At 42.4% G+C, this 14,028-nt stretch overlaps 1 protein-coding gene across 4 annotated transcripts in view; it reads left to right on the top strand.

The window, feature by feature from the left end:
• The window catches only part of kcnh7 (potassium channel, voltage gated eag related subfamily H, member 7), a 68,725-nt gene extending 54,886 nt beyond the window's left edge, over window positions 1–13,839 (top strand). For 3 of the 4 annotated variants that reach the window (XM_067582739.1, XM_067582736.1, XM_067582738.1), the window contains 7 exons: window positions 1,672–1,924; window positions 4,460–4,665; window positions 5,406–5,490; window positions 6,777–7,058; window positions 8,581–8,743; window positions 11,276–11,465; window positions 12,350–13,839. In XM_067582739.1, coding sequence (XP_067438840.1) covers window positions 1,672–1,924; window positions 4,460–4,665; window positions 5,406–5,490; window positions 6,777–7,058; window positions 8,581–8,743; window positions 11,276–11,465; window positions 12,350–12,637 — 1,467 coding nt within the window. In that variant the 3' untranslated portion in view covers window positions 12,638–13,839. The remainder of the gene's footprint in view (window positions 1–1,671; window positions 1,925–4,459; window positions 4,666–5,405; window positions 5,491–6,776; window positions 7,059–8,580; window positions 8,744–11,275; window positions 11,466–12,349) is intronic. The other variant, XM_067582737.1, reaches the window with a different exon arrangement.
• The last annotated feature ends 189 nt before the right edge of the window (window positions 13,840–14,028 follow it).

Genomic DNA, 14,028 nt, shown 5'->3' with positions numbered 1-14,028 from the left:
ACACAACTAGTGTTGATATGAATGTTCCCCAGTGGTAGAGCATCATCTAGCTGTGTCTGATACTACTGTGGTAGTGGAATGCTTTGAGCTGTTAGCCTTTAGCTTTATTGTACAGAAAATAGCATATAGCATTACTCTGTAGGTTTTTGATATATAGTTGTTTTATTATTGTCCAACACATGCATGTTATTCGAGGGCATGTTCCCTCAGTGTCTCATCTGTTACACAACGTACTGTACATACATGAATGCATAACCATACTGTAAACTGTTGCTGTGATGCTACATCATAGATAGATTTACAGTATCTACTTATGCATGCTAGTTATTGCAGAACACACATTACACTGAATGTTTCTCGCTGGCCACAGTAATCGTCTATCACTGGTAGACTTGCATGTGGCCCGCCTTGAGGTCTCTTTTGCATGAAATTTGTGTATTCAAACACAGCCCCATGATATTCATCTGGTACCAGAGACAGAGTGAATGACGCCTATGAGAGTGGGCATAGCCTCGCCGGGCACTGCCAGGTTTCCCTCCCACTGTGGGAGGCTTGGCTGCACGCTCCGCGGTGGCACCTGCGCTTGCCAAATGTTGTTCAGTCTTTCCTTTCCAAATCTACTGATCAGTTTTTGTTCAGAACAATAAAAAGCCTGTCAGAGCCAGAATACCAGTTGAGGCTATTTTCTTTGCTCTATGTCACTTGCACATTGTATTTCATGTGAAAATGACAAAGATAACAAGTGTTTTCTTGTTTCAAATGTGCCTTATGTTTCATCATAGCCCTTTTCTTCGCTTTCCAGTGTCTGTTATGGTCTTAAAGTTTGAAAGAAAATGTGGTTCTTATTTACAGTCAGGTCACGTTGTCCGGGGATCATTAGTTGTTTTGTCAGTGGTCACTGTATCTTTGTCTTTAAAGGGTAAGTGTGTTATAAATCTTTTTTTATGTATTAGAAAGTCCTCACTAACAATGTTAAGTTTATAGAAAATGCTAAAATTATTTCTTTTTCAAATATTTTCATTGTATTTTCAACAGTCTCCCAGGGTAACTCATTTCTTGGATGAGTAGGAATGCTGGAGCAGTCATTGTTGGCACAAGCTTTAAAATTTTGGTATTTCTGTTTTTTAAATCACATAGCAGATTATGAGTCAGAGTATTGAGGAATATTTCAATAGACAGACGAGACTGAATATTGTTATTTTTGGTTCTACATGCACCTGATTATGGTTCATAGAGTAGTTCCATCATTGCAGTACATAAAGGCAGTGAAACTCTTCAAAAATGTGTAAAAACATCATAGAGAGAAGACGTTATGAACATTAAGCCTGTGTTTTCAGTTTGTGCTGTCATTTATCTGCAGCTTCTCAATTCTTAAACGTTCTGTCTTGTCTCTCATCTAAAGCTGCTGAAAGGCTGAGCAAAACAATAAATTGCAGCTCTGTGTAGAAAGACGTTGCAGGCTGTTTCTACTGCAGGTTATAAGGTTTTGAGAAGAAGGAAAGAACACAAGTGGCAATTGTGTCAAATTTCTCTGGAAATCTAGTCAATTTGATCTGCAACTTCACCCAAATCCAAACTCAACATACATTTACAGCTTCTAAAAACAATACCTCCACGTCAGATCACATCTGATCATGATTCTGTCTGCTTTGACCCGTGTTTCACACTCAGGTCCTGAAGGGTTTCCCAGAGTGCCTGCAGGCAGATATCTGCCTCCACCTCAACAAGAACCTCCTGCAGGGCTGTAAGGCGTTTCGTGGAGCCACCAAGGGCTGCCTCCGGGCCCTGGCCATGAGGTTCAAGACCACTCACGCGCCCCCTGGAGACACCCTTGTCCACGGTGGAGACGTACTCACTGCGCTCTACTTTGTCTCGCGTGGCTCCATCGAAATCCTCAAAGACGATGTTGTGGTAGCCATCCTGGGTGGGTCTGCTGTTAATTAAAATTCAGACCTTTGCTGTGGATTGAAATGACCTCATGAGGTCATCAACATTACATTATTTGCGTTTGTTGACCCATGAGGTTGGTGTCAGCACTCCTATGTGCATTAAGAAACCCAAGGGTTTTTTTGTTTTCGACCTTTCTGGTGACCAGGAAAAATCGCAGGATCATCAGAAATCATAAGCTTTCCAGTTCCCGCTGAGTCATATAAATAATACAGATGGTGACAAATTAAAGGAAAAACCAGCACAGGTCTAAATGCTTGACCCCTACGGTGAGGAGATCCGGTGGCTCTGTTATGCTGTGGGGGGCATTTAACTGGCATGGTTTGGGTCCACTTGTCCCCTCAGAGGGAAGGGTCACTGCAAATCAATACAAAGTTGTTCTGAGTCATCACCTTTATCCCATGATGAAACATTTCTATCCTGATGGGAGTGGTCTCTTCCAGGATGATAATGCCCCAAGTCATAGAGCACGAGGGGTCACTGAATGGTTTGATGAGTTTGAAAAGGATGTGAATCATATGCTATGGCCTTCACAGTCACCAGATCTCAACCCAGCTGAACACCTATGGGAGATATTAGACAATTTAAAATCATATATGACAATGAAAAATAGAGAGTTGAATATTTTCAACTTGTGCAATTATGCGAAAGAAGTGAATTTTGCGCCATTCACGTTGCAAATTTCACATATTTGCATCATTTGCATCGTGTAATTCACGTCATTCGCTTCACCTGGCACAAATAGACGCATATTCGCTTCAGTCTTTGCACTAACTTTGTATGTAATCTCATTGAAAAGAACACACTATAAACCAGGAACTCTGCATACCATCCACTGCACACACACATATTTAAAAAGGTATCCATTAGTCTGTTTGTCTGTCTGTAGAATATCAGGTCTGAGGATGTGAGGAATGCCAGTGTTGAGAACAATGTAAAAAACAATATCCTTAAACACAGCATGTACACACTCATAATGAAGAAACCTAAGTGACATTCATTCAGGGTTCTTCCACATAAAACACCTAAACATGTCTAATTAGCCCAGTGAATTCTGCAGATGAGCCAGTACAGAGCTAAAAGTAGCACGCCTGATAGTTCTGTCATTACAGCCTGGTTAGCTTTGCCTGAACCCTTCTCCATTAGGGAAGACGCGGGTGGGCCAACTAAATGAAGATGGCTCCCTTCTGCTGCGATATGGCTGGGTTGGCAGCTGAGATCCCTATTGGGTATGTTCTAATAACTTACTTCAAAGAACATTGTGATTGCTGCCGCCTCACAGCCGTGCCTGAGATGAAGGGAAAGGACAGAAAAGAGTGGGGGAGGACACCTGGTGGGATGAGAGTAACAGAGGATACGTGTAGATGAAAAAAGAGAGCATGATTGCTTTCAAATAGAGATAGATGACAATAGAAGCAGAGAAGGATGGAAAGCTGAGCAAGTGGGCGGAGTAGAAGGAAAAGAAGGGGGCAAATTGAGGAATTCAGGAAAGAAGTTAAACGACAAAGGGAGAAAGGAAGGTAGAGCTTCACAAGGTTGTCAGTGTTGCGTGATAGAGTGCTTTATGACAGGAGCCACTGAGCCGCACAGCATTATCGACAGCATCCACATGTAATCACTGTAAATCTCATCTCCTCTCCGTTTTTCTCTCTCCTCTCTTCTCATCCGGCAGGTGCATCCAACTAAGTCTTTTACGTATTTGTTTTTCTTTTAATGACTGTTTTCAGCCAGCCAATAAGGTTTGGCGAAAGCCAGTGACACAACAAGGTCATGATGAGCGAGAACCATGGATGTTTGAAGCTGTAGGTTACACACGACTCTGCACATTTTCTCTGCAAGAGAATTGCTGATTACTGCGTTTCCACACTATCATGCTTTTACATCATTTCCATATGATCATGTAATATAATATGAACATGCTCACACTAATAGTATGATCAAAACGTTGCTTTTTTCTAACTCATGAATTTATAACTTAATTACTCAATTTGCAATGCTGTGAACAAGACAAATGTTACCTTCTGCAAACACAAGTAAACTAAATACACAGCAGTATTTGGAAATGTCCATTATTCATAGGACTTGATTTCATGAATAATGTATGATATATAATACTTGAGAATACTTGAGTAAAGCAAGCACAGTAAACCCTGTGGCTATTCCATGTAGCTTATTTCTGACTAAACAAACAGGAATATTGGGCCTGTGTGTGTAAATCCTTTTTTAGATAGCTGATGCCCTTTAGCCTCTTTTACATTCTCACTCTTCTCTGCCAGGTGGCCTGTCTCTTTATAGGTCATCACATACTGTACTACATACTGTCCAACTGCAAGTTCTCCCAGCACCTGTGAAATAACAGCCGCTAAAGTTGCCCCTTTATCCTCTGTGAAGATCCTGTTCCTTAAGAAGACAGCCAAGAATAGATGAGGGGAAAAGTTTATGTCCTTAATTAGCTGAAAGGAGACAGTTCCTCTCACCCTCCTCCTCCCACTTGCATGTTTCTTCCCCGTAGGCAAGAACGACATCTTCGGCGAGATGATCCACCTGTACACCAAGCCGGGGAAATCCTGCGCCGACGTGCGGGCGCTGAGCTACTGCGACCTCCACACCATCCAGAGGGAGGAGATTCTGGAGGTGCTTGACATGTATCCAGAGTTCGCTGACCATTTCCTCACTAACCTGGAGCTGACCTTTGACCTCCGTGATGAAAACGCCAAGGTAATCAGCAGTCCCACCACCAATTCCAAGCTCTGAAGACCTATCTAGGAAGCAGTGAAATTGATTATTTAAAATCAATCTAGTACAGTAAAAAGCTCTTAGTATACCCCATTAACTTAAAATTAAACAATCTATTCCTTGCACCATATCTCTGCCATGTCCATTTAAAATGGATGAATAGCTTCTTTATTAATTCTCTTTATTGCTTCAATTTATCCATGGTTGTGGGAATGGAAGCCCGCTGGCTAATTCAGACATTTTTTTTAATCTGCCAGAGTATTAGTCAAGCACTAAGGATGGGGTGGACGTTACTGACAGAGGACATGATGTAGACTATAATCATGATGAACTGAGTGTTGTGGCAATATGTGCAAAGCCTGTGGCATTACGTGTACGAGAATCCACATTAGTCACTTTTATCTATTAAAGAGATGGGGAAATGCACTTTGTGTTGGCCCTCTGTTATTTATTCAGAGAATTGGAAAGAAGAGAGGGACAGAGAGTATCAGAGACACATGAGAAGTTTCTGGTTGAATTACATCAAAAACAGGAGATATATGGTGCTCCAACAAGACAGGCAGTAGTTTCTGTTCCTTAGTTAAGTTTGTGTCTTCTAAGATTTGATCCTAGACCAGCAGAGACGACAGACTCAACCACTTCACTAACACCAAATGTATTATTATGTATTATTATAGTTGAAATGGTCTGACCATACATCGATATGCATCCCTTGTTTACAGACGACGCATCCACAAGCGACTGATTCTAACATGGATGACGTCAATTGTGGAAGACGGGTGTCTTACAAAAGGAAATCCTCCACAGGTCAGTGTGAGATACAGCATCCCTACTGTTGAAGTGCTTTTTGTTAAATCATAAAACTTGTTTATTCTTAAAATTAAAGACCCCTACACACTGTTCTTGTTCACTATTCTTCCAACACTTGCTAATAGCAACATCATTTATTTAGCTAACCAACATTTCAGCCTCTCAACACCATTAGAGATTATGACAAACCGCCTAAAACACGACCTCAGAGACAATGCTTCACCCAGTCTGTGTGTACAGGTGTAGGGTAATGATGTCATTGCAGTGGGAGAGTCTAGTTGTGACACATGTGAACCATCTGTCAAGTTTAGTTTATACTGAGCACAAAGATTAATTACAATAATTGCTCTACATGTTATCTTAACATCTAAGCATGGAATCTTTTCAATAATTATTTATGAGATGAGGTTTATAGAGTAGTTTACTGCAGTGGTTAATGCTGCCTCTTGTAACTGGGAGGATCTTCCTTTTAGTGCTGTGTAACCTAAATAATGATGTGTCATGTTTGAAATCACTAAAAAAGGTATTTCTCTCTTTCTCTATTTTTTTCTATGTCAGAATATATTCTGCTTTTCTGAGCCGGCTTTATTAAACACTCCACAGGACATGTGTATACTGTCTAGAAAAACCTCTCTTCAGATCAGTTACACTACAGATAAACACAGCAGCCTCCTCTGCCCTCAGACTGTAGCAGCTTTCAGATGACAGGATACACTGTGTTTGAGCGAGAGCGGACGCACCGTGGGAGCAGTTGTAATTTGACTTCCAACAGCCAGGAGACTTGGGACTAGGAGACAGAGCCTCCACACAGCAGCATTCGGCAGTTTGGCTTCGATTCAGGCAAATCTAATTGGTCACCATGGTTACAGGCCATCTGAATACAGTATCACCATCTCCCAATATAACACAACAGAGGACGGAGAATGTACCTAACAGTCCATTTCACAGTCCAGCAGCCGGCGTGTCCTGCTCGAATCCGTCAGGTGTGAAGATTTAGTATTCAGCCTGATGAGCTGCCAAGTGAACAAGAGCGTTAATAATTTACTCATATTTGACTTGTAAAGACACGTTTAGAATGACATAAAGCCTCTGACGTAGTTCAGAAGATAAAAGGCTCACTGCTAAGTTCTGCTTTAACATTGTTTGTCCTCGTTTCAACCCCAAAGCAAAACACTACCTGTTGTCAGAGATAATGAGGCAACCCAACATCCCCCAAAGGAAGCCTTTGCCGGAGAAGTCAGTGTTCCCCCAGCAGATTTACTGATTAGCATCTCTCCCTCTAGGTTCCCACAACAAGGAGCCAGTGGCCACATACTGCAACACCAAGCAGAGGAGGCAGATCTACGCCTCCACAGCAGCCGAGGAGAAGAGAGAGTCAGCCGACGAGGGAGAGGAGGAGGAGGAGGAGGAGGAGGAAGGCAGGGAGGAGGAAGAGGAGCAGAGGCCGCTTTGTTCCGGCGTGCTGGGCTACCCGGTGGTTAGGGACCACGCCCTGGGCCTGGGGCTCAGCAGCGCACCTGACGCGCAGGCTGGAGACACAAACACGCAGAGCCACACATATAAAGGTGATGACGACGGAAACACCTTATTTATTCCTTTTAGTTTTCATTCTCAGTCTCTTATTTAGCAACCAGGGATTTATTTTTAGGTCAGGAAAAAAAAAAAAAAAGGGAGCTGCACTCTTCAAAAGCTTTTCTTATTCCTTGTCATTCCTAAACAGATTCTTCTATTTTTGCCCTAACATCAAAAAACAGCAAAATAACAAAGGGAAACCGTTTTAATTACATCTACAAAAAGCAAATCACGGTCTTGTTCAAACAGACTCGAAATTTCCTCTGAATCTGCAAGCTTGTCCTCCAAAGTTTAAATCCAGAATGGTAATTGGCTCCGAAGTTAATTTAGAAAAACCCAAAAATCCCTAAGCCCCAGAAGAGTGAATGTCACACCTATTAAAAATCGAAACAAGGATTATGTGTCATTACGGTGAAACCTAAAACCCACTCAGTAATAAAACCTAAGAGGATTATATCCAGCAACCAGGGTCACCCCTTGCGATCGTAGGTCATAACCAAATAAAGAATATACCGGACACAATAGGTAAAATCATGTTGTTGACATTACTGTATCAGGTGAGTTAGGTCACATGAAATCTTTTTTGGAAAATTTCAGAGATGAGCGGTGTAATTATTTGTTCAGTTACAGCCATCCAGACAAAGAATGTTAAGGGTCGTCTGTGCAGTAAAGAGCTGGCAGATAGTTTATGAAATCCAGTGCGGTTAAGCCAGTCGGAGCAGCAGGCTTTACTGAGCAGCCTCAATTCAAAGAGCAGCGTCTGGGATCGAGATCCCCGCCAAGCTCCGAGAGAAATCCTCACTTTCCTCGTCTGCCTGCCGCTACATATTGAGCAAACACACCAGTTTGTGTCTGCGGCTTGACCTCATACGACCTCCCGTCGGAGGCAGCGGCCGTCGGCTTAAATCCCCATAAACTCATAAAATCATTCAGTGAGAACAAAGCTCCAGCACACTCATGTACACAAGCAACAACACAACAATGACTTTTTGCCGCAGGAGTCCCCTAACTGCCATGTTTAAGTCAGCATGATTCCACGCTGAGACGGGGAAACTGTGTCAGCATGTTGATTTGATAGTAATATCTCATAATTCGGCTGTTGAAGCCATAAGAGGATTTCTGGCAGAGCGGAAAGCAGAGTGATATTGATTCTTTTAAACAGCCCGGCAAGAACAACATACAGGAGATGTCAATTAAATCTCCAGCGATCACTTGCTGTTCTTCCACATCCACAGACACCCAAAGGAAAGGCAACAAAAAAAAAACCCCACTGAGGATGCGATTGTAAACCAGAATCATGTGTGTGTTTAGATGTTAGGATTTAGGAGGCGCGGTAAGCTGATCAGAGCTTAGTAAAGCTAAATGATGAGAAGGCACAACACAGGAAGACGGTTCCCTTGAGGCACTGTTCTAATAACACAGATCATTTACCCTGTGCCTCTGTCTCTGTGTGTGTGTGTGTTTGTGTGTGTGTGTGTGTGCGCTCATGTCTGTTTGCACACACTCGTCTCCCAGCAGAGCTCCACGCAGACGAGTGGGTGCGTCAGCGTCCCGGCGAGGGCGCGGAAGAGTCAGCTCAGTGTCGAGAGACGCCAGCTGGGGAGGACGACAGCGACACAGACCTCACCTACGGAGAGGTGGAGCAACGGCTGGACCTGCTGCAGCAGCACCTCAACAGGTGCGGAGGGGCATGAGGGGTGGAGAGGAAACACCGTGTCGGGCCATGTCAAACCAAAACATTTACACCTGTAATGAGGAGATTGTTTTAAGCAGCTGCCCGACTGGAAAAAATGAGAACACCACAGACTGAGAGCACATAAGTTAAAATGCTCCTCATTAACATCCAGGGACACATCTGATACAGCTGAGATGAAACATATGAGGATGATATTGTCCAATATTCTTATTAACTGTGAGGATGGAGAGGCTTTTTCTGGCTTCATCTCTGATCCAATCATATATCAGGGATATAATAGAAATAAAAGAAAATCATGTTTTTTAATAATAAATCCAATCCAAACTTTGAGCTGAAGTCTGAAGCACAAAATATGTTATTTAGGAGATGAGGCCATTGACCTTTAGATAACTGAGGACACCTTCGAGATGATCTTCGGTTTAGTTTCCTACAATTAATTTTTTCTTCAATCCGCCGACTTCATTTTAACAAAGTAACATTTCAGAGCTTGCAACATGAACCTCGTGATTCTGCCTGTAATTGGCTGGAAAAACGTGCACGGAGACATTTTAGGCCAGACACCCGCTGCGGCCGCGTTAATGCAGAGATTCCAGGCTGGTGCACTGATACAGATGAGGGGGAGGCAGACAGTCAGCGGCCGTCTATTTATAGCGTGCAGCCACGAGATGCAGACACATTTGCAAAGTCTCTTGACGTCATCCTGTGACGTCGGGATGGTGGATGTCACGGCAAAGTTGCAGAGTTTTGGTGCAGTTATGGAGAGAAGCAGGAAAAACAGTTGTTTGGAGATGCTCCTCGGTGAAAACACAGACTTATAATGATGTGGGGGAAAGAGCTGTTTGTTTTTTTCCATGATCCTGCACACTGATTTACCATTTGCCTCCCAGTAGAATCAGTCACCAGGTGCCAGCGAGTCTCCCAACAGCCAGACATCATTGGTCCAATTTATGCTGGTTAGGGTGAGAGCCTGCAGAAGTATTTGTCTGAGGCAGCAGGCATGTCCACTGCACCCCAAACCCTGATTTAACAGAAACAAGCTGGAGCCAAAGTGTTTATTCGCACTTATTGTCCTCTAAAGAGCAACACCGACACCTGGCAAAGCGACAAGGAGGCATCCCCCCTCTACGCTGGAGAGTCTCTGCTCGCTCTATTTGCTGTGTCTGTGTCTCCTCTCTCTCTCTTTTTTTTTTTTTTTTTTTTTGCTGTTGGACTGAAAAAGAGTGCGGGGTGAAGAGAAGGTGATTCACCATCTCAGGCTCTCCATGCCATGATGTAACATGCTGCATTAGGAGATGACACAGCGCAGGTGTTGGTATTTCGGTACCTACTCTTCATGCATTCTGCACTGAAACTTTCCAGGAAATATCAGACTCAGTTCCTCTTTGAGCTGCAGAGACTCTAATCTCCTTTTGAAAAGGTTCCCTTTTTGGAAAGATTTCATACAGAACTGCACAGTCAAACTGATTTCCACACAAATCTGTGACACTCTGGTGCAGTTAAATTTGCAAATCATTCCTCTATCAGGCCTACATGACTGAATTCCTCATCTTACTAGAGGAAACGCATCTCAGAAGCACTTAGCAACTACAGTATAATATGCAAACCGTGCGCAGTTGTAAGGTTTGAGTCTCCCCCTAGTGTTTGGTATTGGTTTTGATCAACCACCCACCATCTCATAATGATGGCACTGTGTACATGGATGGAAATGCTTTTTGGCATCCAGTTTTTAACAGATAATATACATTTTCAGACTCCATCCATCTGGGGATTCATGCATTTCAGCACCTATTGATTGTCCATACTGGTAGCGCCTGTACGGTCATATCTTTTACTTTTTTTCTAGAGAAAAGTAGGGCGAAAGATAATATCATTCATCACATTAATTACAGGGCTGACAGTCAGGCAAATCTTTTCTTGACTATGATGAGATGAAACTATTGATCCCTGTGGAGAAAATAGGCCAGTGCAGCAATGACAGAAACACAGATGATACATAAGCACTGCAACACGGTGGAGATGAAAAAGACACCAGATGACAGTTGAACATTAGTTGTTTTGGAGGAATTTTACAGGATCGATTAAACCACCGTCAGTAATGTTCAGCATCATTTAGGCCTTTAATCATCATAATTATTACATCACCAGCAGAGGACTCATTTGAAACACTAGTCTTTTTATTAATTTGTTCTTGCCGTTCAGGTTTATCGTGTGTGGTGATGCTGCTCATTTGCATATCTGACTGACACATTATTGAGCAGCAGCTCAACACCTGTTTGTCATCAGCATGTAAATCAGAATTGATTAAGAAGACTGAGCATCTCAATAATCAACTCTCAACACTCATTTTGACTTTGAGGAAGTGACATTTGCTGTATATTCACCACTAGATCAGACCAGGATGATCTATCCTTACATTTATTTGTCCTTAGCCACTAACATTTGGAGCAGATTTTCAGGAAGAAGACTTGGAATTTTTAATTTTCTTCCATGTTTTGTTCTTTGTCTGACCGTCAGACTGGAGTCCCAGATGACAGCAGATATTCAGGCCATCCTGCAGCTCCTCCAGAGGCAAACCGCCGCCGGTCCCCCCGCCTACAGTACTGTCAGCTCCAGCCCCGAGTACCAGAGGCCAGCCATCAGGGTGCAGCCGCTGTCTGCCATCCAGACAGATCTCAGCCTTGGTCCCGCACCGCCTCGGCCTCAGGTACACCAGACACTTCACTTTACACTGCAGACATACTGCTGTTTGAAATGATCAAGAAGCTGTGTGCTAGGATTACAGTATTTTACACTTGCTTTGGCTCAATTTTTACACCAGTGTATCAAACTCTGAATCATATAAGATACACAGTAAGTGTATCAGAGCATCACAATATTGTCTATTTTCATGATTGCATTTTAATCATTGTTGCAGTCATAATAAAATACTGTAAACTGTAACTCATTCTCATCAATTGACTCTGCATTGGTCATTTCCTCAAGATTATGCAAAGAGCAACAAGAAAGAAAAATAAGTTTTTTGTGCAGAAGTCAGTATTTGAAAAGATGCAGTGCAGCATGACTTTGTAAAGCTTTAGTTTTATTTATTGGGTATGCTGTATAACCCAATAAATGATTATTAAATAATGAATGAATGAGATATAGATAATGAGAGACAAAGACAATAAAGACAAAATGATGACTGTGACTGAACTTCACTGCATCAGTTTACTTTTTCCATTCTGTATTGATGATGAAGTTTAGTAAGCTACATTATTTCTGTAATGCTGGAAAGCATATAACGTTTTGCATTGATTTAGTAATCTGTGCACTTAGTGAGAAGAATTGAAAAAGCATTTTGTGTTCAAAGGTTAGAATTTTGTAAGTCAGGTTGGCTCTTTATGTCAAAGTTTGCACATTTAAACTGAGCCAAAGCAATTATAAAATACTGTAAATGTTTTCTGTGTCAGCAAAGTCTTCAGTTAAACCACACATGTACTCAGTCACCTGGTTACGTCTCAACAGACGTTTCTATGGTAGCCGAATATAGCCGTCTTAACTTCTATGCCAAGCGGTTCACAGTCGCCCACCATCCTCTCTCTTCCTCAGAGCCCTGGTCCAGAAAAGGCTCCGAACAAATCCAAAGACACCTCCCCAGTCCTCCTCCGCACAGAGACTCTTCCAGATGGGAACTTCGCCGGACTGCTCGAGAGCGAAACAGACACAGAGCAGAAACACACACAGAACAACGCGGACTCTGTAGAGCAACATCAACACCACCAACAGCCGCCGAGGTTCCCGTCAGGCCGGCAAGCCTCGCTACCTGAAGTCCCCAGCAGCTCAGGAATGTTGGGACTCCACAGGCCGGTTTCTGACCCGGGGCTTCCAGGAAAGTAGGCCTCCCCAAAACCCTTCGACGTTGACTGAAGGTCTTCTCTCAAGCTTGACTCAGGGTCTAAGAAAGAGACTGAATATGCAAAGGAAAAAAAAAAACAAACTGTAGACTTTCTTCCATTCCTTTTCGGAAAATCTCCCAGCCCCAACCCTTCCAACTATCTGATTTAGATGTATAAAGTCCATTTATACAGAGGTATTTATACACTATATTATTAACATATGTAAAGTCATCATCTACTGTGTACATATTTCAAATAGAACACTGCCAGCAACACAAGGCACCTCATGTGCTTTTTCTAAAAAGAGATATGCATGTATTATTTTTTTTTTTTTCATGATTTCTTTTCTGTTGCATGTTCCTCACACACACTGCGACTCACCAGGCAATCAGGTGTGATCTTGGCATGCTTACAGACGACTGTAGCTATCAAGTCTCCTTTTCTATGACCCTCCCCCTCTTCACAGGGACAAAGCTACTTGAAACTCTTTTCCGAGGCATTTCTATATCTCACTTCTCCACAAGGCTCTGAAGTTCATCCTTTCCAGCCGCAGCTCCGAAACAATCGACGCAGTGTGTTTTCTTTTTTTAGCAGCTGTAAACTCACACGGATACCTGTCTGTATATTTAGCGTGCCTACTGTACACCACATTGCCACAACAAACCACTTCAACTCAAAATACAGGACACAGTGTAATAATGTGTGTAAGAGGCTGCGTGGACATCCCATAGCACAAGACTTTTGACACTCTTTGAGAGCAATAATGATGAACCAGTACAGGAAATACTGAATCTTGGTATATTTATAGAGTTTAATACGCTCTGGAAATCATTTTATACAACCTGAATGGAAAAAAAAAATAGATTAACTGTCAACAGCTTTGAGTTTGCAAATATCAAACTCAGTGTTGAGATCTGCTTGTGAATTTCAACCTTCACGAGCAGAACATTTCAACATGACAGATCGTGGTTTAAAAAGGTGGATTTAGTAGATTTTAAAAACATGAAACCACAACCTGCATCATATCAATATTACATAAGCATGGTTGTGGGGACAGGAAGCAACATCCTGGATCCTCTTCATATCCGGAGGGAACTCTTGACTATCCCACATGATGGTTTTCGGTTCAGTTCCGTTGTGTACGCATGCTTTTTTCGGTCTTCCATTATCTTCTTGAAAAGTACAATTTCATAAATTTAAAAAGCATCACTAACAAAGCATCATCAGAAAAAGTTAAAAAAAAGGAAAAAAAAAAAAGAAAGCTCATGTTTTGGGTTGAGGACAGCTCAGCCTTCAATAGCCTTAGCTTTATTAGCCTGCTCTAGCCTTTACAAACGACATGAACCCTGAAGTTCATCCAACGCTTCTCCACCGTCGCAGATGTAAATGTAC

The sequence above is a fragment of the Thunnus thynnus genome, chromosome 24, assembly GCF_963924715.1.
Source record: "Thunnus thynnus chromosome 24, fThuThy2.1, whole genome shotgun sequence".
NCBI classification, from domain to species: Eukaryota; Metazoa; Chordata; class Actinopteri; order Scombriformes; family Scombridae; genus Thunnus; species Thunnus thynnus.
The sequence above is the reverse complement of the archived record's forward strand: the minus strand, read 5'-3'. Positions and strand labels throughout refer to the sequence as shown.